This window comes from Ictalurus furcatus, chromosome 25 (assembly GCF_023375685.1).
Source record: "Ictalurus furcatus strain D&B chromosome 25, Billie_1.0, whole genome shotgun sequence".
Lineage (NCBI taxonomy): Eukaryota > Metazoa > Chordata > Actinopteri > Siluriformes > Ictaluridae > Ictalurus > Ictalurus furcatus.
The window spans coordinates 18767578-18792577 of record NC_071279.1 but is presented as its reverse complement, the minus strand read 5'-3'; the positions used below and the strand labels follow the sequence as shown (position 1 = coordinate 18792577).

General features: G+C 41.9%; 1 protein-coding gene across 2 annotated transcripts in view; it reads left to right on the top strand.

The window, feature by feature from the left end:
- mthfd1a (methylenetetrahydrofolate dehydrogenase (NADP+ dependent) 1a, methenyltetrahydrofolate cyclohydrolase, formyltetrahydrofolate synthetase) overlaps positions 1 to 25000 on the top strand; it is a 28021-nt gene that overhangs the window by 2323 nt on the left and 698 nt on the right. The window contains exons 4-29 of one of the 2 annotated variants that reach the window (XM_053613723.1): positions 738 to 822; positions 2090 to 2149; positions 2254 to 2307; positions 2645 to 2781; positions 3311 to 3411; positions 5110 to 5246; positions 5446 to 5557; positions 6520 to 6647; positions 7239 to 7336; positions 7916 to 8089; positions 8827 to 8963; positions 10485 to 10528; positions 10648 to 10755; positions 10846 to 10920; positions 11619 to 11711; positions 11816 to 11950; positions 12028 to 12096; positions 12979 to 13090; positions 14441 to 14565; positions 15442 to 15483; positions 16189 to 16289; positions 16511 to 16688; positions 18242 to 18349; positions 18551 to 18685; positions 21621 to 21692; positions 23173 to 25000. The exon at positions 23173 to 25000 is cut by the window's right edge and continues 698 nt beyond it. In XM_053613723.1, the coding sequence (XP_053469698.1) occupies positions 738 to 822; positions 2090 to 2149; positions 2254 to 2307; positions 2645 to 2781; positions 3311 to 3411; positions 5110 to 5246; positions 5446 to 5557; positions 6520 to 6647; positions 7239 to 7336; positions 7916 to 8089; positions 8827 to 8963; positions 10485 to 10528; positions 10648 to 10755; positions 10846 to 10920; positions 11619 to 11711; positions 11816 to 11950; positions 12028 to 12096; positions 12979 to 13090; positions 14441 to 14565; positions 15442 to 15483; positions 16189 to 16289; positions 16511 to 16688; positions 18242 to 18349; positions 18551 to 18685; positions 21621 to 21692 (2620 nt within the window). In that variant the 3' untranslated portion in view covers positions 23173 to 25000. Of the gene's footprint in view, positions 1 to 737; positions 823 to 2089; positions 2150 to 2253; positions 2455 to 2644; positions 2782 to 3310; positions 3412 to 5109; positions 5247 to 5445; positions 5558 to 6519; positions 6648 to 7238; positions 7337 to 7915; positions 8090 to 8826; positions 8964 to 10484; positions 10529 to 10647; positions 10756 to 10845; positions 10921 to 11618; positions 11712 to 11815; positions 11951 to 12027; positions 12097 to 12978; positions 13091 to 14440; positions 14566 to 15441; positions 15484 to 16188; positions 16290 to 16510; positions 16689 to 18241; positions 18350 to 18550; positions 18686 to 21620; positions 21693 to 23172 lie in introns of those variants that run through there. The other variant, XM_053613724.1, reaches the window with a different exon arrangement.

Here is a 25000-nt window from a genome sequence, read left to right as displayed (position 1 = left end):
ATGAAGCTCACTTTACTTAAGGCCCAGAGAAGATGTACCCGACTCTGTCATGACAGTGTTGTAGAATTGCTATAAGCATTCGTTGAACTCTTATAAGCAGCAATATGATATGTAATGTTGCTTACATCACTTAGAAAGCCACGGTGCATCGTGGCTATTTTGTGACATGCCAGAAGTGCACTGAGGTTAACGCGCTCTTATGTCCACGTTATGTCATGTGTAAGTTGACTCGGGTGTGACGTTAGTACGACATTGTAATTGATGAAAGAAAAAGAAGAAAAGTCATTATGACACTTCATGCCTGCTGGAATCAACGCTCCGTGTAGATTTGTGTCGATTTGTCTAATGTAAGCTTCAGATCATCTACGTCACTTCGCTCAGCGTGACAGATCAAAGCTGTCTTCGTGACCGCTGACGCCATTTAAACATTCATGTAGGGTTATGTCGTGAAAATGTCGAGTCATAACACATGTAATGTCAACTTTAAAACGTCACCTACGTCACTTAACTCGGACGTTATTTCAGCTTGACGTCGCGATTGATGTAAGCAGGCAGTATGACAGTAGGACATGAAGTGTTCATGTAGGTGTCACAAGGGGTTTATGTAGGCATCATGTAGCCTTATGAACATCACATTTAAATAGTGTGTGTTTTTTTAATGCTATGCAATTTTTTTTTTGCTAAACGTTGAATTGAAAACCTGTTCTCGTTAGCGTCCATGGTCTCTTTCCCTGCAGACATGTGACCGAGCGTCTGAAAAAGGACGTCGCCGAGATGAACCGTCAGCTTCCGGGCTTTAGACCGGGCCTGGTGGTGCTACAAGTTAGTCTTGTGTTTCTTTTCTTTTCTTTTTTAGAATTTTTTTTTTCTGGTAATAAAAGGTGAACACGGTTTTCCTCTGATAATCTGACTCAGTACTTTCTTTTATTCTTTCTTCTTCCTTTTTTGCTTTTCTTTCTCCCTCCAGCTGGTCATTTGGTAACGTGGCATTCTCTTTTCCTTTACCTCTCTCACATAAGAAAATATGATAACACTTTCTCTGAAGGAAATATCTATAATGACGAATCGATACGTCCGTAACTTGTTATAGTGACTTAATAAATCATTATACACAATGTATTAATTATTTATGAAACGGTTCGAGGGACGGTAGATTATTAACAGGTTATAATAGCTTATCAGTTATATTTGTTTTATATATATATACATATACTTTTTTTTAAAAGGCTGGCTAGATAGCTATAGAATATAACAATTTGTATAAGGTCTTATAAATGCATATTAACATGATATGGATGTATTCAATTCAATTCAATTCAATTCAATTTTATTTGTATAGCGCTTTTTACAATAGACATTGTCTCAAAGCAGCTTTACAGAAATATCAACACGGTGTACAGATATTAAAAGTGCGAATTTATCCCAACGGAGCAAGCCACCGAGTGGCGACGGTGGCGAGGAAAAACTCCCTAAGATGTTAAGAGGAAGAAAGCAGACTCAGAAGCGAACCCGTCCTCATCTGGGGAACAACGGATAGTGTGAAAAAGTTCATTATGGATTTATATGCAGTCTGTTTGGCCTTATTGTGCTGTGTATTCACAGTTCATTATAAATATGACTTTCATAGAAAGTGTTGTCAAAATTGAACTGCTACTGTATTGATAAGCGAGGATATGTGGATTGTATATTGGGTTAGTGTGTTTATGTTCACAATATACCAGTGTATGACCCCATTTTGACCTCATACACCAGTACGCGACCTCATTCTGACCCCACACACCAGTGTATGACCTCATTTTGACCCCACACACCAGTGCGTGACCCCATTTTGACCTCATACCCCAGTAAACGACCCTATTTTGACCCCACACACCAGTGTGACCCCATTTTGTCCACCGTACACCAGTGTATGACCCCATTTTGACCCATTTTCCAAGTCAGTTTCCGTCTGTTATGGACTTCCTTTGCTTTCTCATGAGCTATTAGGATCTGCTTAGCTTCTAATTCTAAATTAATATATGCAGTATGTTATATTTATAAATTTCTAAGCATGCTGGAGAAAAAAAAAAGATCTACGTATCCATTTCAGGTTGGGGACAGAGACGACTCCAATCTTTACATCAGTATGAAGTTAAAGGCAGCAGCTAGAGTACGTTGTGATTCTATAATACAACCTTGCGTATTTGTACATTTGTAAATGTTACCGTGATTCTCTTTATCTCTCTTTCTCACCCACTTTCTGCCTTTTTCCAGATTGGAATTAATGCCAACCACATCAGGCTCCCTAAGACCGCTACGCAAGACGAGGTGAGCAGAAACAATATCATTCTTGTGTTGCACTTTGAAATTTCTAAATGATTAATGATGTAGTAAACGTAGGACAGGCTCGGCAGGACAGCGTCGGGAATCGTCTCACTCTGTCCCGCACCAAATACTTCAACGACTGAAAGTCATGTGAATATTTCTAAGATTTTACTTTTCACTCAGATTGTTGCCGATAATATAATTCATTCTTTTCATGCATTAAATTAGAAAAGAACGCACAGTAGAAACATTTTCACTAGAGTTCGCAGACTTTTGGATGGCGCTGTATGTCGGTCACGTCGAATCTGCAGTATCCGGTAATATTTTACATGCTCATCAGGTGCTGCAGAGTATACAGCTGTTTAACGAGGACCCAGATGTTCACGGGCTCATCGTACAGCTACCTCTGGACTCCATCCATCCCATGAACACGGAGAAAGTGACCAACGCGGTGGATCCAGACAAGGACGTGGACGGGTGAGAGATTATACCGCGTTTCTGTAGCAAATAACAACAAATCGCAGGTTTAATTGGAATATAGGAATATTTCTGCTTTTGTCCTTCATATTAGACAGTCAGATCTCACGCTTTCATCATATAGAAAAGCGTGACCTTGGAAATAGCTTAGTTTAGCTCCAGAATTGTAACAAAGTCACCCATTTAACAGTCCGATTTCAGGGGTTAATTACAGACAGTTTCAGAAGTTCTTGTTATGTTCACGACACCTACGTAAGAGCACGATCAGCTATCCGGAAAACTGCCTCGGTCAGTGTTTATCACTCCTGTTGGAAAAAGAGTTTGTAAATGTCCATGCCATTTCATAAGCTCTTAAAGCGTCATTAGTGGGTAGTGACATCATATCATGTTATGATAGAAAACAAACGCAAGACGTGATGTGATGTGAAACCAGTGAAGTCATGAGCTACAGAGATAACCGGAGCGTCCGCGTGTATGTGTTTGTGATTTAACTGCAACTGAACTGCTCCCTGTGTTCCTGCTGCTGCAGTCTGTGCAGTGTCAATGCAGGGAAACTGGCTCGAGGTGATCTGCAGAGCTGCTTCATCCCCTGCACACCTAACGGCTGTATGGAGCTCCTCAAACACACGGGTGAGGAACCGGAAAACCAAACACACCTCACGAGATCTTCGGAGATCCGTAAAACTAAATAAGCTCGGTTATGAGCGACAACTTAGACCGCAGTGCTGCTGAATTCTGGATTCTGATTGGTGGGAATATTTACCATGAATCACAGCTTTATATTAACGTGCTCGTTCTAATATGTTATCGTTTCTACAGTGACAACTCTTTCGCAGGGACTCTGGTGTTAGAGGTCAAAATGGGGTCACACACTGGTGTGTGGAGTCTGAATGGGGTCACACACTGGGGTGTGGAGTCTGAATGGGGTCATACACTGGTGTGTGGAGTCTGAATGGGGTCACACACTGGGGTGTGGAGTCTGAATGGGGTCATACACTGGTGTGTGGAGTCTGAATGGGGTCACACACTGGTGTGTGGAGTCTGAATGGGGTCACACACTGGTGTGTGGAGTCTGAATGGGGTCACACACTGGTGTGTGGAGTCTGAATGGGGTCACACACTGGGGTGTGGAGTCTGAATGGGGTCACACACTGGTGTGTGGAGTCTGAATGGGATCATACACTGGTGTGTGGAGTCTGAATGGGGTCACACACTGGGGTGTGGAGTCTGAATGGGGTCATACACTGGTGTGTGGAGTCTGAATGGGGTCACACACTGGGGTGTGGAGTCTGAATGGGGTCATACACTGGTGTGTGGAGTCTGAATGGGGTCACACACTGGTGTGTGGAGTCTGAATGGGGTCACACACTGGTGTGTGGAGTCTGAATGGGGTCACACACTGGGGTGTGGAGTCTGAATGGGGTCACACACTGGTGTGTGGAGTCTGAATGGGATCATACACTGGTGTGTGGAGTCTGAATGGGGTCACACACTGGGGTGTGGAGTCTGAATGGGGTCACACACTGGTGTGTGGAGTCTGAATGGGGTCACACACTGGTGTGTGGAGTCTGAATGGGATCATACACTGGTGTGTGGAGTCTGAATGGGGTCACACACTGGTGTGTGGAGTCTGAATGGGGTCACACACTGGTGTGTGGGGTCAACTCATTCACAGGGGCTTGACGCGCCATATAAACGGATTTACAAAAACGGTTGATTATGCTGAAGTTCTCTGTAAGGAGATGTTTATTTACAGCACTTGTTTATGGAAGGCGTCTCCAGCGTCAGCGTTTTATAACAGAAAGCTGTAACTTTACATATCCTGACGTTTTTCTTTGCAGTTTCTCGGTTACATGACAAGCTGTGTGGATGTATGTCTTTCTTTTTTTGCCTTATTAACTTCAAGAGAGACAAAAAAAAAGAGACAAAAAAGCTAGACCGGTGAGGGGACGACTGTCTATAGCTCTGCTGTAACGTAAGGGAGAACGGGATTTTTTTTTGTTTGTTCTAGATGTTCCACAAGATTAAAGGTAAAGGTGAAAATTGCAATCACTGGCGAATTGCTGTCGGATTAGAGGAATAAAGACGTCTAAGCGCTTAGAGATGTGCTGTTGTTGGGAAAAAAAACTTAAGTACGAGGTGGAAACAATAACTGTACTTCATTGTTGATGATTTTCCCGTAACAGCACAACACGGATTGTTTTACTCCTTACACAACTAAGTCCAAACGGTTCCATTCAGATCAGTGTGAAGCTGAAGGTGTTTCTGGATGCAGTCGTGAGATCTGAATGTGTTTAGAGAAATTGGATGTTGAACGCGTGTGTGCAGGTGTTTCGGTATCAGGCAAGAACGCCGTGGTGATCGGACGCAGTAAGATCGTCGGAGCTCCGATGCACGACCTCCTCCTGTGGAACCACGCCACCGTCACCTGCTGTCACTCCAAAACTCCAGACCTTCCAGCAGAAGTATCTCCTCCTCTTCCTCGTTCTTTCTTTTCACTTTTTTTTGCCCATGCACAGGTGCCATTTAAAGGCCCGAAAAACTCGTGCAAGCATATTCCTACTCACGCTTTGTGCAGTATTTTTTTTGCAACGCTTTGCAATAATCCTGCATGGAGAAAAGGTCCACGGAGAAGCGCTAACAGTATCCGTCTCCTCTGTGAAGGTGAAGAAGGCGGACATCCTGGTGGTGGGCACCAGGAAAGCCGAGATGGTGAAAGGCGAGTGGATAAAAGACGGCGCGGTGGTCATCGACGTCGGCATTAATTACATCCCAGGTCTCTCTTTGTAATTCCTTTTTATTGATAATACAAATGATTGTATTGTGTGTTGATGTGTGTAAAACTGTTCAAACTCGTCAAATACACTTAATAATCTGACGTACTAAGCTCTATCGAGGGTCTTCTATCAACCATTCTTCACGTCCTTCATAATGTACGGGAAAATTAGTGATGCAGGGTTATACCGTATATAAACGTGTAAAGTTTCAAGCGCGTCAGCGTAAGTAGATTTATTTCTCACCTGAAGTGTGACGTCGCAAAGTCTGAGAGTCACTTCATGAGTTTGTGTGTAAACTACGGCTGAAGGGCAGGTATTAAACGTGCAGAGGTCTGTTTGAAGATGAGGACGCTTATGTAAATACTATTGTAGTTTTTTTTTTTATATTAACGGCTTGGTATTAAAGTTGGTAATACAAATAGTTTTTAAAATCGAACGTGTCAAAATGTTTTTATTCACGTGTACCTTTTGAACAGAAAATTCTCTTTTTTTCTTCTTTTTTTTTTTATGTTGTATTTTGAACAATTTTCCGACACGCCGCGCTGCCTTTAAGCAGGATTATACCGAACGTGTAATTATGCCGCACAAGCAACCTTTTTAAAACCTTGGACTCTTCTACAATATTCATTGTCCTTGACAATAAACGTTTAACCTTGAACCTTGTCTTGGCAATGTCGAGCCATTCACGCAGTTATAAATAAACCACCTGAGAACCATTTATCCCGCTGCACACACAAATAAACACCCGTTATTTGTGATTCTTAGTAAATCAGGGTTGATGTGTATACAGTATATATGTCTTTGGAAACTCTGCTTACCCATAATCCCTTTGTCAGCATCATGAGACAGATACACAAATGTCACGGAGGAATAAAGCATCAAGCCATTACGATGTTTTTAATGTCTGATGTCAGGCGTCTGTGGGAGTCAGTGGGAAACGTAGTGGTTTTTCCCTCCACAGACAGTAGCAGAGCATCAGGTATGCGGGTGGTGGGCGACGTTCACTATCCATCAGCTCAGGAGCGGGCGGGGTTCATCACCCCGGTCCCTGGAGGAGTGGGACCCATGACGGTCGCCATGCTGATGGAGGTAAGGGACTGAAAAAGACAAAGCCCAAAGCTTAAATTGTGTAAAAAAATGCCCAAATTGTAGAATTTGGATTGGATTGTTGAGCCATAAGCTTAACAAAAATAAGATTAGACTACAGACTGAAAAGTGTGTTTGCGGTATGTAGTTTGTAAAATGGCCAAAACCCTGACGTTTAATTAGATAAATGTACTGTTCTAGTCAGGATGGAATTAGGTATGGTAGACTCTGCTCTTGTGGAGGTTGGAGCTCCTTTGACGCCCTTTTTCTAACTGCTAACATTAGATTAGATTAGATTAGACTCAACTTTATTGTCATTGAGCAGATGAAATGCAGTCAGCATCTAACCAGAAGTGCAACTGCAACATCACCTTCACGTTAAATATAACTCTAAATGGATAAAAACTATTTTTTAATGGCTGTGAAATTGTTGTGGTGTAAGAGGAATAAAACACTTCCAGACATGCTCTTGCGGTGTTAACAGTAACTCCACCGAGACGTTCTTTCAACAGTACTATACGCTGTATTATTATTATTATTATTATTATTATTCCTAACACGTCATTTCATCGCTTTTATTTTCATTTTCAACAGAATACAGTCAAGAGTGCTGAGAGGTTTCTGCAGACGTACAGGCCTGGGAAATGGAGCGTGACGTACACAAAGCTGAAGCCACAGAAACCTCAGCCAAGGTGCATGAACACTGGGAAAGAGGGGGAAGGTGTTTACACCTGAAACATTAACCAAAACCGGAGACCAGAAAAGGTTATGGGCGTGTCCGTGTTCTGCGTTGAATTTATTTGTGATGTCAGACTCCACAGTAGTGGTTAACGGCTCATATGAAAGTAGACACTCGGGGCTTTAAGAATTAGCAGTTTCTCATAAGTAGTGATTTTGCGAAATGCTTTAGTTGTGCTGTTTGTTTTGTCTCTGTACCAGTGTTATTGTGTAGAGGTGTGAATTGTTTGGCCAGCAGGGGGCTCACTCCCCTCCTCTTTCCCATCGCCCTGCTCAGCAGCAGCTGAACACAGAGTCATGCTACTCTACACACAGAAACCCAACAGTGTCCTGACTCATCTTCTACCAGACTTGTGGCGATAAAATATTTGTTTTCATTTCTTTAGCCTGATCGAAAATGTCCGATAAGTCGATTCCCGTTCTGCTGGTGGAATGGAACGCCAGTGTACTGCTAGAACAGGTTACGTTTTTGAGGGTTTCTTTCTGAGTCAATCCTTGTTCCACATGATTCTGATCCTAATCTTCACTCACAGTGATGCCCGAATCTCTCAGTGCGCCACACGGAAGCCCATTCATCAGCTGGCTAAGGAAATAGGGCTGTTCTCTAAGGAAATCGAGGTGTACGGCCGGGGCAGGGTGAGGGTGAGCCTGGACGTCCTGAAACGACTCGACAAACAGCCTGACGGGAAATATGTGGCAGTCACTGGGTAAGATTCATCTGTTTAAAAAGCAGAATCTCCACATTTACCACCAATGCACTAAGTAAAGAATATTAAACACATTCGTAGCAGAATAACGAGTCGTGCGACTAGGCGGAGTTATAGTTACTCGTTTTCCAATAACAGCACGCTCTGAAAGTCTTTTATTCCTCTAACACAACAGCAGTTTTCCATCAATTCCATTTTCTTATTTATTAAAGAATGACACATTATGCGTTTGAACAGTTTACCGTTATATTTAATTAACTCGCTTATGTGATAGCCGCTATATAGCAGGAATGTGTTTTTTTCTCTCTTTTGAAGTTAATACGTTTTATTCATCTATTTATTTTAAAAACCACAGTTTAGCGATAACATGCTAAGCGTAAACCTCCTCTTTCCTGAAGATGTCGAAGACTTCAACTTTAACTCATATAGCTTTAACTCTGACACTGACGCTGGAGACTCCTTCCATGAATGTTAAATAAATAAACATCTCCTTACCGAAAACTTCGCCGAGTTGCCTGTGAATCATCTGTTACTATAGAAACGATAACGTATCGGATCATTAATACTGCATAAAGCTGTGATTTGCAGCTGCGCTACTGTCTGAGCTACTGTTATTGAAAATGAGCCAACACCTTCTGACCAATCAGAATCCAGAATTCAACAACACTGCGGTGTAAGAGGTGTGTGTCCCAAACCATGAAGTAATATGTTTGTTTTTTTTTTCCTTATCTGATCAGATTAACGTCTTCTCCACTAACCGAAGGTCGAAGCATCGTCACTCTGGGGTTAGCACAAGCTTTAGGGGGACATTTAAAGGTCAATGCTTTTGCCTGCGTTAGACAACCGTCTCTACATCACTGTTTAGGTGTCAGAGGTAAGGAGGTTACATTCCTGATACATGCCAGCAAGGTGACAAATATCTTGTTTATTTAATGCAGTAACCATAGTTACAGCAATGCTACAGCGCCCTTCAATAATATTGCACCACTGGTAAATTATATATCTTTGTTAAATATAGGTGCGCAACAATTATTGGCACCTTTTAGTCAATACTTTGTGCTAGCGCTCTTTACCAAGATAACAGCTCTGAGTCTTCTCCTATAACGCTGATGAGGTTGGAGAATACATGGCGAGGGATCTGAGAGCGTTCCTCCATACAGAATCTCTCCAGATCCTTCACATTTCGAGGTCCACGCTGGTGGACTCTCCTCTTCAGTTCACCCCACAGGTTTTCTATGGGGTTCAGGTCAGGGGACTGGGATGGTCATGGCAGGACCTTGATGTTGTGGTCAGTAAACCATGTTTGTGTTGATTTTGATGATGTTTTGGATCATTGTCCTGCTGGAAGATCCACCCACAGCCCATTTGAAGCTTTCTGTCAGAGGCAGTCAGGATTTCATTTAATATCTGTTGATATTTGATGGAGTCCATGATGCCATGTATCCTAACAAAATGTCCAGGACCTCTGGCAGAAAAACAGCCCCAAAACATTAAAGATCCACCTCCATATTTAACCGTGGACATGAGGGACTTTTCCATATGGCTACCTCTCTGTGTGCTCCAAAACCACCTCTGGTGTTTGGCACACTGAAGACGCTCGAGTTTGTTTTTGGATGAGAGTAGAGGCTTTTTTCTGGAAACCCTTCCAAACAACTTGTGGTGATGTCGGTGACTTCAGATTGTAGTTTTTTCCTATTTGGAAAGAAATGAGTCATAAGCGATTATTACCTCCTGTATTAGACATTTTGATGCATACATAAATGTACTGTCCTTAATAGCAGTGTTCATAAGGCTATATAACACCTACATTGAAAAAATGAACCTCAGATCAAACAAAAAAGGTCATGCTGTAATAAAGACCTGCGAACACAATTGTTTTGAGTGTACATAAGCTCTTACTCACATCTGACATAAAGTGGCATAAGTGTTATGTCAACTTGACCTCAAAAATGACTAAAGCATTAATCACAACTACTTATATATCTCTTATGACTTATGTAGGTGTCATGTAGCCTTATAAACACTATCCTTAAGTAAAGTGACAATCTTCCAATTAATGCTAATGATTATGTCTTAGGTGAGTTGAATATAATTACTCACAAAATACACTCTGCACTGTCTCCTGTTGCATAGTGAAAGGTTATAACAGTGATAATCACGCTGTAGTAAGACAGTTATGCCTATTTTCTCTGGCACTCGTGTAAAATAGTTTTGCATTTCTGTTCATAAGATTTTTACAGACGTTTACGTGTTTCGTTCCATTCTTTAAGTTCATATGCAACAGTGCACCGCTATAGACAAAACACGTATTCGTTTTAATGGAATAAGTGTGTGACAGGTAAACATACATGACATTATAAACATACACGCCGTTATAAACGCTGCTCGTACGCAGGAGCTGCTGTTGGAGGCGGATATTCTCAGATCTCCATAGAGGAGGTGTGTGCTTTATTTTTTTGTTTTAGATTTGAACATAACCTATTTGTGCTTTCATATAAAAAGGATTTAAACTTCAGTGTGTGTGTGTGTGTGTGTGTGTGTGTGTGTGTGTGTGTCAGGCCAGGTCCCTGTTCACAGGAGACTCTGAGGCTGTTTTGGCATTCAGTGGCCTCATCACAGACACCATCACAGCGTACTGTCACTACCAGGCCAAGCTCTCTGACCAGGTTAAATCAGTCGTGTGTGTGTGTGTGTGTGTGTGTGTGTGTGTGTGAGTGAGTGTGTTCATGTTTGTCCTCAATTTCCTCTGTTTTTAGGCTCTTTTTGACCTCTTGGTCCCAGTCAGAGATGATCATCGCGCCTTCTCATCATCCCAGCTCAAAAGGCTGCAGGTATGATGGTGACGTTCATAAAGCTGCATTACACCTTCATAAGTCCTTCATGATATATACGTAAACATTTATAAAGACTTGTCCCAACAGGTGTGAGCTGTTATTCAGAATATTAACATCAAATTAACTGAACACTTGATTTACAGTGCTGCTTGAAAGTATGCGAACCCTTCAGAATGTCCTGTATTTCTCCACAAATATGACTTAAGACTAAAATTTCACCCTCGGATTAAACTGCTAGTCCTAGAGGTTCACATACTTTTCTCACTCACACATGTGTAACACCGGATCATTTCCCTCAATAAATAAATGACCAGGTAGAATATTTTTGTCTCATTTGTTTAATCGGGTTCCCTTTCGTCTACTTTTAGCGCTCGTGTGAAAATCCGATCACGGTTTAGATCATATTTATGCAGATATATAGAAAATTCGAAAGGGTTCACAAACTTTCAAGCACCACTATAGATGATGTGGTAGGTTTTTGTCGACATATGGTTGAGATTAGAGAGTTATGACAGCTGAATCTGTAGCTCAGTGAACTGTATTGATCTGTATTCTCTCTAGTTTTATTGACGTTCAGCATTAACTGTATCTATAAATGGATAAAAAGGTATGATCTGTGGTTATGTAATAAATAATCAAATGTAATTGTGGGTAAATTGATACAGGATGTCATTGTGTAAGTCGTCTCTGTGCAGAGACTCGGCGTTGAGAAATCCGACCCCTCGGCCCTGACCCAGGATGAGATAAGACGCTTGGTCCGGTTGGACATTAGCCCAGACGTGAGGACGGTACGTGTCATCTCTGTATTCGTAGCGCACGTAGAGAAGTCTTCTGAGCTGTGTTTATTTAACATCGGTAAGGATGCGGTGGCGTGAATGACTCCGTATTGCAGGACCGCGCGTCTCTGGATGGCGAGATCATGGCCGTCGTGTCTCTGAGCAGGAGTGTAGAGGATCTGCAGGACAGACTGGCTCGCATGGTGGTGGCTCACAGCACATCTGGAGAGCCTATTATTACAGAGGACCTGGTGCGTGTGTGTGTGTGTGTGTGTGAGAGAGAGAGAGAGAGAGAGAGAAGACTAACATCTTGTTGCGTTTACATCAGGGTATTAGCGGTGTTGCAGGTGTGCTGTTGAAGGAATCTCTGAAGCCGTGTTTGATGCAGACGTTGGAGGTATAATACCGATACGGTTAGCTTTCTTTATGTTGTTATAACAGGACAGTGTTTTATATTTTTCAGAATATTCAGAACTCCATGCCTGAAAACAACCCGAACTATAGATCTATGTTAAACTGTTAAAGCTACAAACATAAACTCCTACGTGTAAATGTTTATCATATTAAACTACATTACATGTGTAATGCTGTGTATGAAGCCCATGTGCTACATGACCTCTGAATGCATTCGGATCGTGTTATAATGCGTTCATAAGGCATTGTTATACACTTTTATTAAAACATGCAGCACACTTATTATACAGTATGAATTAACACGATACCTTACAGATCGTTTTCATTTAATGACCAGAATAATGATAAGGTTGATTTTATTCGTGCCTTATCTTGATCTCTCTCTCTCTCTCTCTCTCTCTCCCTCCCTCCCTCTCTCTCTCTCTCTCTGTGTCTCTGTCTCTCTCTCTGTGTGTCTGTCGCTCTCTCTCCCTCCTCCCTCTTTCTGTCTCTCTCTCTCTTTCTCTCTCTCTTTCTCTCTGTCTCTCTCCCTCTCTCTCACTCTCTCCCTCTCTCTCACTCTCTCCCTCTCTCTCTCCCTCTCTCTCTCTCTCGCTCCCTCTCTCTCTCTCTCTCCCTCTCTCTCTCTTTCTCTCTCGCTCTCTCTCCCCCTCTCTCTCTCTTTCTCCCTCTCTCCCTCTCTCTCCCCCCTCTCTCCCTCTCTCTCACCCCCTCTCTCTCCCTCTCTCTAACTCCCTCCTCTCTCTTTTCTCTCTCTCACTCTCCCCCTCTCTCTCTTTCTCTCTCTCTCCCTCTCTGTCTTTCTCTGTCTCTCTCTCCCTCTCCCCCCCCCCTCTCTCACTCTCTCTCTCTCTCTCTCTCATAGGGAACTCCTGTCTTTCTTCACATCAGTCCATTAGCTGATGCCGCTTGGGGCAGTCCATCCATCACGGCAGACAAAATGGCTCTAAAATTGGTCGGGCCTCAGGGTTTTGTGGGTGAGACCTGCTCTGTCACTCAAACTCCTGTGCAGGAGATTTATTTTCGAACTGTTCGTCAGCTCCTGTGCACGTCATCTTGAAGCTACACAGCAAAATCCCCAGCGTTCAGTTATACACCTACAGACTTGAGTTGGACTGAAGTCATACGAACAGCGTCGGTGTTAAATCAGCACTGGGGATTTCGATTTTTTTATTTAAAAATCATGATAAATAGGATCTAAAAATGCTCTTAAATCCAGTTTGTAAATAGGACAGATTTTACAGGTCTTATTCGGACTCTGTTGGACCTTACAAGGGTGCCAATAATTTTGGAGCTGATTGTATATTGTTGTGCTTTATTTCCACATACATTTTTATGTAGGCTTGTGATATCAAATAAATGCAAGAAAGGAGTTTCGATACAGCACTTATTTCCAAACTGACTAAGCTTCTTTATAGCCAACCCCAGAAGTATTGGCACCCTTCTATCTGGAAATAATGAATAACATGCAACAAAATGCAATATTTTAATCTTAAACATATACAGTAGGGTTTAGCTTGTATAGTTTTCTTAAATTTACTTAATCAATGCATTTTTGTGTAAAATATGGTATAAAAGCGATTGGCGCCCCCACAGTTAATAGGTGATAAAAACCAACATGTTTGGAAAATCCTTGAAGGATGTATTGGACCGCTCCTCCATGCAGAACTTTTCATGGGTGCCAATAATTTTGGAGCTGACAGCCTGATGTTGTGCTTACATTTCTGCATACATTTAATATAGAATAATGATTTCAAGTATACCGGTTTGGAAATAGAGTCTGATTTCTATGATCAACTCCAGAAGTATTGGCACCCCTCATGATTTATTTAAATTACATTTTTAAAAAAAAAGGCAACATTGAAGTTATAATCTAAATATAATATAAACAACACAAGCAAGGAGTGATATTTAAAGCGTAAACATGTGCGGAGCCTGTAAAGTTTTGTCACGTTTTCTTAATTAGTCCTGATTTGAAAATTATTGGCACCCAACAAGTTTGATTAGATCAGTCATTTTGGACTGCTCCTCCATACAATACGTTTCAACGGTGCCAATAGTTACGCAAATTACTGCATTTAGTTATCATTTAAAAAAAAGCATTTTTAATAAGGGAACAAAAAATAGTTGGAATAGTGAGCTGATTTCAAAGTAGAGGACACTTTTACACACGATTCTAGAGTAACACTGTACAATGTAATTCTGAGTTACTCTGTGTCATTGTGCATCTGCATCGTGGCCTCAATCTGCTCATAACCATGATGTCATCGTATATTTCACTATAAACATATGTCAGCATTACTAATCTCCATTTTCACCCCGATCAGTCGCCGAGACGCCTCACTGTGAGAACTTCTTCAGCATCACGTGCCGCTCCTCAGGCCTGCGACCACACGTGCTGGTGTTCGTGACTTCTGTACGAACCCTGAAGATGTGCGGCGGCGGCCCGCGGGTCAGTTTCACTTCCTTTCCCGAGCTGAACCGGCCTTAGGGCTGGTTTATATTTCTGCGACTGGATATCGAAGATCTCGTCAGGGCGTCGCGCACAGAGTCTCGCGTACGTGTCTGAATTCAGTGAACATGAGCACTAGGGGGCGGCGTTGCATGAACCACACCAGAATGAGCAGAAACAGGAAAGCATTAAAGCGTGATCGCTTACAAACCAAGTCAGTTCTCAGCTCTTGTATGGAACAGTTTACTGTTCCAGCGTTTACTGAAAAGCCGTCATTTACTTGAGCAGCGTCGTTATATCACCGTGTACGAGAACACGTGTCGAAGACGTTAAATCCTGGGTTGCCATGAGGGAAGATTTTATTGTTTACACTTGAGAAGTACTGTATTTGGAACAATATTGTGCTTAAGAACTTTGATCAAACCTGTGGAAGAACGGTCGGTCACGACGCAACCAAACACACAGGACAAACGGAGCGTCTGAGCGTCTCGGTGCATACCCATAAACCCCTTCTCTGCATCATAACGCAAACACACGACTGTGCATCAACACAGTATAAGTATAAACCCGGCATTAATCAACTGCAGCAGAGGTGTGAGGTGTGAGATCATATCACCTCCGCGCTTAGGAGAGGAATTTATACACTTTAGTCATCCTACACACTCCACACGCACACACGCACACACACGCACACACACGCACACTCTCCCCCACTGCGAAATCAAGCGTTAATGTGTTAATAATGGTTGCTACGCTTCAATCCATGGAAAACTCTCCTGGGCTTCTCCTGGCTCGGTGAGTGTGTTTAAGAAATGGAATTAGATAGCGAGAGTAATTCATCTATTCTTGTATTTCTTTTATTTATTTATTTTTTAGGTCACAGCAGGCTTCCCTTTACCTGAACAGTATTCAAAACAGGTAAAACTTGGTCTCATATATATATATATATATATATATATACAGTTGTGCCCAAAAGTTTGCATACCCCTTGCAGAATCTGCTAAATCTTAATACTGTTAACAAAATAAGTCGTGGACTTACTATTACATAAGGAGCAAACTTTCAGCGATGCTCCAGAAGGTAATGCTATACATTAAGAGCCGGGGGGGGGGGGGGGGGGTGTAAACTTTTGAACAGGATGATCGGTGTAAATCGTTAGTATTTTGTCTTCTGGGAGACATGTAACTATCTTATTAAGCGTCTGAAGGGCGGTACTAAATAGAAAAAAAAAAGATCCTTAAACAAAATAATAGCAATTTACACAGATCATCCTTTATCAAAACTTTATCATAACATTATCTTGTCTTGTGGACGATATGTAAACATCTGTTATGTGAAATAGTTTATTCAGGACAGAACTAAATAAACAACAACATGGGATTTTTATGATCCGTCTTATTTTGTCAATAGTGTTAAGATTTAGCAGATTCTGCAAGGGGTGTGCAAACTTTTGGGCACAACTATATATATATATATATATATATATATATATATATATATATATATATATATATATCAAGGAGGTTCTTTTATATACTTATTTATTCGCTTTAGATGTTATGTTGGAAAGCGTGGCTCTCATGCTTGGATGGTGTAAACTTCTGATTCCTCTTTGTTCTCTAGAACGTGGAGCTGCTGGAGAACGGCTGCGCTCACCTGAAGAGGCGGTTAGAGACGGCCAGGGCGTACGGGGTACCCGTTGTTCTGGCTGTAAACACCTTCAGGTCAGAAAGCCTTGATTAGTTTTCTAGAACAGGCTCTGACAGTAGTGCAGGTTTATATTAATGCGCTCGTTCTAATTCGTTACCGTTTCCATGGTGACGGGAACGAACGACGTGTTTAATCTTTGACATGGTGACATTTTCTGCTTCTAAGGACACGTTTCGTCCGTTTAACTTTTGTGGAAGGAGTCTCCAGTGACGGTTGGATACTGTGCTGTGTGTAGTTGTGACTCAGAGGCTGAGGTGGAGATGGTGTGTGATCAGGCGAGGAGGTTCGGAGCGGTCGAGGCTGTGCAGTGCAGTAGTTGGTCTGAAGGGGGCGCTGGAGCGCTGGAGCTGGCACGCAGTGTTCAGAGAGCGGCCGAGATCCAGAGCATGCTTCACTTCCCCTATGAGCTGCAGGTACAGTGTGGGTTCTCAACCTTTTAGACACACTGACTCCATTTTAAAGCCCCAGCACCCCGGTCCACCACGCGCACACACACACACACACTACACACACACTATACACGCACACACACGCACGCACATGCAGGCACACGCACAAGCACACGCACACGCACATGCACGCGCACGCACGCACACACGTGTTTATTTGTTTTTATTTGTACATAGACCTGGAATTAAAGGATTATTACTTCTTTTTTAAAATCTTGGTGCATTAATGTAAATAAGTTTACAATCCACAGAAGGTGAGGTAACTTTCTTATTTTAAGATTCAAATTTATTTTAAATACAAATGCAAATACAAATTTCATTGCAATCGTTTTCCAATTAATTACAAACAAGCAAGTAAACAAAATCCTCTCATACACATCAATAATAATAATAATAATAATAATTATTATTATTATTATTGTTGTTGTTGTTGTTATTGTTATTAATATTGTTGTTATTGTTATTATTATTACTATTATTACTGTTATTTTTATTGTTATTGTAGTAGCTGAATTTTTGGTTTTAAATAAATAAATAAAGTGAGGTTAGCACGTTCGCCTCACACCTCCAGGGTCGGGGGTTCGATTCCCACCGTGGCCCTGTGTGTGTGGAGTTTGCATGTTCTCCCCGTGCTGCGGGGGTTTCCTCCGGGTACTCCGGTTTCCTCCCCCAGTCCAAAGACATGCATGGTAGGCTGATCGGCGTGTCTAAAGTGTCCGTAGTGTATGAATGTGTGTGTGAGTGTGTCCTGTGATGGATTGTCACCCCGTCCAGGGTGTACCCCGCCTCGTGCCCCATGCTCCCTGGGATAGACTCCATGTTCCGCGCTACCCTGTAGGATAAGAGCTATAAAAAATGGAATGGATAAAAAACATAATAAAGTTACATTCGTTTAGAATTAATATTATTTTAAATGTTGTTTATGGCCAGGTTTCAAATCCTGAAGGGCTTATATATATATATATTTTTTTATAAGGTTGTTGATAATTAATTCAATATGCAATTAAATGATACATTAATTGATTAAACAATGTGCTGTGTTGTCATGTAATTATGTAATTGTGTAGTTGTAATAATCGAGTAACACGGAGTAATACAAGAGATTTACGTCAGATGTGCTTTCCACATGGAAACCTTTAAAGGCCACGTCAACATTAGGATGCAAAGACAAATATCCGTTGAGGTGATAGCAATCTGTTCAGACTGATGTATTTACGGTTAAGAGCCGGAACAGCAGTGTATACTCACCATCAGCCTGTGAGAAACAGAGCAAGGTCAATTATCACCTCTGACGTGGAGCTGTTTCATTATCAGCACATATTTATAATATTAAAGACGTAATCCTCACAGACAGAGGGGGAGATAATCAGCAGGGACATGACTGCACACGTGTCACTTCATTCAAGCCCAATACGAGAAGAGATGGTGTTTTATCCGTGTGTGTGTGTGTGTGTGTGTGTGTGTGTGTGTGTGTGTGTGTGTGAATAATTAAAGATTTATTTTTTGTTTTGTTTCAGATGCCTGTGATTGATAAGATGAAGAAAGCAGCCTGGCAGATGTGTGGTGCTGAGGATGTGGAGCTGTCAGCTAAAGCTAAAGAGAAGCTTGAACTTTATATAAAACAGGTGGAGTTTATTCAGAACAGCATCCATTACATTCATTCATGACGGTTTAAATGATGCAGACTCGTCAGATCAGATCAGATTTGAGATAACGTCCTAACCCGATCCGCACAGGAAACGGAACAAACTGTATTCCTGCTCATTTTCCTGATTCGTAAGTCTCCTGGTGGTTATCAATGACTCACATCTTCCTGATCCTCACAGGGTTTTGGACATTACCCAGTGTGCATCAGTGAGAGTCGCATATGCATGAGGAATGACGCTGGAGTGAAGGTGGTGCCCATTTCAGATATCCAGGCCTACGCAGGAGCGGGGTTTCTCCGCTTTGTGCCAGACATGGTGAGCTTTACACCCTTTACACCCTCTGTTCCTCTGCCGGATTTATCACACACTCATCTGTAGCGGAGTAAAGATTCATCAAATCTGTGTCTCAGTATTTATAGTAAGGCTGTGGATGAAGGAGGCGTGGCCTTCGTGTATATATATATATATATATATATATATATATATATATATATATATATATATATATATATATATATATACCACATATATGGCCACTGTCATTGTGGAGAAGGTGTGACCTTTGTGCCTGTCAATCCCAGTAAAGGAGGCGTGGCCTATGTTCTGTGTGTTATTTGCTGTATATGACCTTTGTGCCTATCAGCTCTTTTGAAGAAGGTGAACTTTCTTCTAGCACTGCTTATCCCCGATCGTCAGTGCCAGTGAAAGTTGTGAAAGAGGCGTGGCCTTTGTGTCTGTCATTCCCAGTAATGAAGTGTGGCTTCTGTAATGTTTGTCAGTGGCAGTGGAAAAAGTGAAAGAGGTGTGGCTGCTGTGCTTGTTGAAAGAGATGGAGGAGGCGTGGCCTCTGTGTCGGTACCAGTGAAACTGGTGGAGGAGGCGTGGTCTCTGTGTCGGTACCAGTGAAACTGGTGGAGGAGGCGTGGCCTCTGTGTCGGTACCAGTGAAACTGGTGGAGGAGGCGTGACCTTTGTAACTATGGAGAAAGCAGGTATGGTTTCTGTGCTTATCAATCCTCTTAAAGAAGGTGAAGGGCGTGGCCTCTGTGGTACCAGTGAAAGAGATGGAGGAGGCGTGGCCTCTGTGTCGGTACCAGTGAAACTGGTGGAGGAGGCGTGGCCTTTGTAACTATCCAGAAAACAGGCATGGTTTCTGTGCTTATCAGTCATCTTAAAAAAGGTGAAGGGGGTGTGGCCTATATTCTGTTTTTGTTAGTCCCCTTAGAAGAGGTGGCCTTTGTGTATGTCAGTCTCAGTAAAGAAGGCGTGTCCATTGTGTGTCAGTCTCAGTGAAAGAGGCGTGGCCTTTCTTCTGTTTGTCAGTGCCAGTGAAAAAAGGTGAAGAAGGTGTGGCCTCTGAGCCTGTGAGTCATAATGAAGGAGGTGAAAGTGGGTGTGGCTTTGAGACTGTCAGGAAAGCCGGTATATGTTTCTATCCCTGTCACTCCCTATAAAGGTGTGAAGAGGCGGGGCCTCTTTTCCTATATAGCCCCAGTGGAGGAGGCGTGGCCTCTCGACATGTCTGTAACTTTGTGTAGCGTTATATAATCTTGTCCTGAAGCCGAGTGAAATTCTCAGCCGTGTGCAGTTGTGTAATCATATTTAACTGGTTTATGTTCCAGTGGAGAGCCAGTGAACTTTTGTGGAAAACATTTCAGGAGACAATGTTCATGAAAATAAAAGGTCTCATGTCAGTAAAATCCTAAACGCTCCACAACCCTCTGGAGCGTATCACACACATTGTACGGAGAGTGAGAGAGGGGTGGGGGATGGTGGGGGGGGGGTCAGTGGTGATGAGTCAACGGTGCTGATGAGTCTGAGAGAATGTGCCTCACACCGGTCACGCGTGGAGCGGATATTTTTATCCAGACGTGTTGCTAGGTTGCAAGTCTGTGCAGAGCTTGAGAACCTCAGCGAGAGCCAACATTGATCCAAGTGACCTTAGCACATCCGGACGATTTATAGATCAGTTTTTTTGTTTTGTTTTTCAGAGCGTTTTTACTGTGTGTGTGTGTGTGTGTGTGTGTTTTTTTAATTTCTTCTCCTTTCTGCATGTTTTAAATATAAATGCGTGTTGATATCAGGAGCGAGTCTCGGGTGCGGATTCGACCAGATGGTGTTATTCATTTCAAGTTGCTGATTTTTCTCATGCTGAAAAGAAGAAGGAGTGTATTTTTTTTTTTTCAAGTTATTTATTCAAACAGCTTTAACAAACCTACACTGTTGATTCGAATGTGCCATTGCTGGTAACACTTTAATCAAGAGCGGTGTTAAAAAAAATCCATAAGGGTGGTGTTATTAGACCTGTATGACACCTACATAAACCCTTCATGGACGATAAACCTGTTCATAAAGGTTTATTCCACTAGGTGTCCACAGGTATTTGTTGTTGTTTTATGTCAAGGCATAACACCGAGTGACATAGATTTTAAGATTGTGTTATGACACTATAATAACACAGTTATGCAGTTATGTACATGTCACGTGTGGTATGACACTTCCTGGAACGTTTATCCTGTAATAATTCGTTTATATATAGCTATGTGATATATTGTTGACATAAGGTTGTGACAGTTACGTATATCTATGTCATGTGACGTAGATGTTGACGTTCTTACGGTCGATAACGTTCCAGAATGCTTACACTATAACAGCACCGTTATGTGTGTTTTCTCTGACCCCGAAACACTACATGTCTCCTATTTCTGCTTATAAGGTCTTTATGAATGCCTATGTCGTTGACATGACACTCCGATGACAGCGTTATGTACAGTATATTTTATTGGTCCTCAGAGAGCATGCTCATATAATTGCACTTGGTTGTATGATTTTGCTTCAAGGTCATGTTCATAGGGCTTCATAACACCCACACAAGCCCTTCATGACAATTAACGTAATGCCGGGCGCTTTTCAAGATTTTCTCTGCGTTCGAATGGGTTTTAAGGTTAATATTGAAATACGCATTATTACTGTACCATCACGCGATGCTGACATACCAGAAGCGACAAGAGATACAAGTGGCATTGTCAGGACGTGTTATAACAGCCTTATGTCAACAATCTGGCAATCACTGTCGAGTCAGTTTGATAATAAAATGGACAGAAACAGCTTTTGTGACCGCCGAAGCTTTCAATGAATGTTAATGTAGGTTTGAGGTCAGTTGTCATGAAAAGCTTATGCCGGTGTGATGTAAGCCTTATGAACTCTACCTGCAGGTAACCCTCCTTTTTCTTTTCTCAACTCTATTACAGACAAACCGTCGTGAAGATCCGACCTGGCCCCGTTTGCTTGTCGACGGTCACCTCGAGAGTCCTGTGTTTTAGGTACGTTTTCAGTTTAATGCCACAAATTTGTCCCACTTCTGAGCTTTTTTTTTTCTTTCTTTTTTTAATGCGACTAATTACAAATGTTTTGATTTGACTGCTGTTGGACTCTCTTAGAAGAAAAAAAAAAAGGTTCTTCCGTGGGTTCTTCATATAATGAAAGGTTCTTCGTTTCCTAAAGGGTTCTAGTCTGGAACCTGTTCTGACATGAAAACACTCGGTTCTCTCAGAAGGACAAATAAACCCTTCATGACAACTCATATAAACCTACATACCTGTTTATAAACGCTCGTTCCAACAAGCATCAACTGACCTAAAGACAAGTCGACATGACACCGTGTCTATCTCGAGTGACGTAGAATTTGTAGACATACGATAGCGTTATGCTAAAGCAGCTTTCCTATTTCTGCTAATGAGGCTTAAATGAATACCTCCGGGATGATCGCGACTCTGTAATAACACTTTACCGACAGACTTATGTACAGGTTATTTCTCACTTAACTCTTAATACGAGCGCGTTTAATTCGACAGCACTGTCTCGTGTTCTTTAAGGGTTCGTAGCTTCCTTCAAGGGAACCTAAATGCGACTCTGTTGTAAGGTCCAACATAGAACCTTCTAGAGGTTTTCTCAGTAGGACGACCGAAGAATGCTTACCCGTCCTACCTTTAACGCTTGACAACGGACATAAACATATACCTGTTCATGATGGCTTATTCCAATAAATGTCAAAACGACTTTGTCTAGTAAATGTCAAGACGTAACACAATGTCAGTGTCACGTGACATAGATTTTTGTAGCTGTTGTGTTATGACGTGTAACACCATAGCTGTGTTATAGTTATGAGAGTTCCTCTGGACCCTAAGTAAAGTTTGTTTCCGATTTCCGTTTATAAGATTTAATGCATATCTATGATTTTTTTTTTGTCCCTTAATTAGAGTGAGTTTGGTTTGGCAGCTTGCGCTCTGTTATACAACCTTTAAGGAGGAATCCTTAAGGGTTCTAGATTTGACACCTACATATACCCGTCATCACACCTGATATAAACCTACATACGTGTTTATAAAGCCTTGTTCCAATAAGCATCAGCTTCTTCAAGTGAATGGAATTGAAGCAGAAACACTCTGTTGTACTTAGAATCTTGAACGATTGTTTTTTCCCGCCACAGGGAGAACCGAAGAATCTTTAGGGGTTCTAGATTCGACACCTGCATAAACCCTTCGTCCCAGTTGATATAAAACATCTGACCTGTTTATACAGGCTTGCAATAAAGTGCCAAGTTTTGAACAGTAGTAAGCGGTTTTAGTGTGGAACCCGCGCTGATTGGGAAACACTCTGGAGTAGGGTTCTACCAAGAACCTTTAAGGGACAGCCACATAACCTTCAGGGGTTCTAGACGTGACTTGTTGTTTTCCATGCATGTGCAGTTAGGATGGTAAATGAAGGTTTTTAATCCATTACTGGATTTGTTTTCCATTTCAGGATTGAGTTCCAGCTCCGCAGAAAAGCAGGTCACGTTCCGAGAAGCTTCTCAAAAATGTTTCTGTGCATTATCCGACCTGTCCATCAGGAGACGCAGCTGCAGCTCGGAGTGTGTGTGTGTGTGTGTGTGTGTGTGTGTTTAATAATATCACTAAAGCACAGAAATACATCCTGCTGTGGTTTATACGCCAAATACTACAGCTGTGTGACTTTACTATTACAGCGTATTTTCTTTATTTATCAATCAGTATTTTTCTATTTTCAGAAGTCATTAACATCAGACAAATTGTGTTAAAACGTCTTGGAGCTACTCTACACCGAGTGGAGAGGTGATAAAAAGAAAGAAAAAAAAAGATTCCTACTCATTTTTGATTTAGAATCCGTGATGCGTTCCGACGGAACTGTTGTATAACACAGTAACACAGTTGTAGTTGTATAAAACTGCACAAACCTGCATAAAAATGTATTAATACCATATTCACACAGGAATTTTATCATTCATGGACACTTTTACATTTATATAAACGCACCCTAAGAACTGGTCTTAAATGAACAGTTCTAAAAATGACCTAGATTATAAGAATATACTTACCTTTGGAACGACATCATTTACACTACACGCTCTCGCGGTGTATCGGCTTTATATCGGGTACGTTCATGTTCGGCTGATTTATACCAAATACATGTACATTATCTGTGTTGTGTCCAATTCCACAGCACTTTTGAATTCTTGATTCTGATTGGTCAGAAGGCGTTGCTTCATTTTTCAATAACCGCAGGTTTATATTAAAGGGGTCGTATGATGCTTTTTAATGCTTTCTTTCTCCTTTAGCGTGTAATGTATGTGTATAAGATCTGCATCGTTAAAAAGCTCATATTTAACCCAAAGGGATTTATTCTATCTAACAGAGAACACTGCTCCAGTCCATGCCCGAAACGCCTCGTTCCAAATCCAGATATTACTTCCACAAACGTCTATGTTACTATTTGCAATATCAGCATAGTCCTGCCCAAAGGCAGCCATGAAGAAAGAAGAGGCAGGGCTTCAGTGAATTCAGGCGCCGTGTCACGGAGACGCTGTGTGTTTCAGTGCGAAAGCAAAACCTCTTCGTTTTACTTTCTGAAAACGGACGAAATTAGGAATCGGTGGTTACTGTTGATTTATAACGCTGTTCCTGAGCTGTACGACCCGAACGTTTGCGTGTGCACAGCGCATTTTACAGAGGACAGCTTCCTGAACCTGGCCGAGTACAACGCAGGCTACACACGAAGGCTACTCCTGAAAAATGGGGCGGTTCCCACTTTGCTCGGGCAATCTTGAGCTTCTGAATCAGAACCTGTGAGTTTTGTGTTGTGTAGACCTCTGCTAACGTGCTAGCTAAAGTTTGCTAAGTTACCTCGGTTTTTTATGTTTGTTTGTATGTTGGTGGTCTGACACAGACGTTGATTGTAGCTGCTGTTGCGATTGTATCTTGAAACGGTTTATATCAATCAAATCACAAGAATCCCAGCTTTCCAAAGATATATCGCATGAGTACCTACGTACACACAGTAGCTGTGTACAGCATAGTTAGTCCCGCCGGGGGGGGTCAGAATATACATCGTATCTGAAAGGTGAGAGAATTACAAAATAAAAACTTACCGCTGTGAAACGTTCTGCTCAAGCCGTGTTTGCAAATACGGTCGATCATCCGCATTTTCTGAATCGGACTCGGGCTCGAACTGATACGGTAAACCCGACGACATGTTGCTTTGGAGCTTAGAATCGCTTTAGAAGCTTTGGAGGCTGAAGTTAGCCCAAGGGGCGTTACATTTCCGACACACGCTT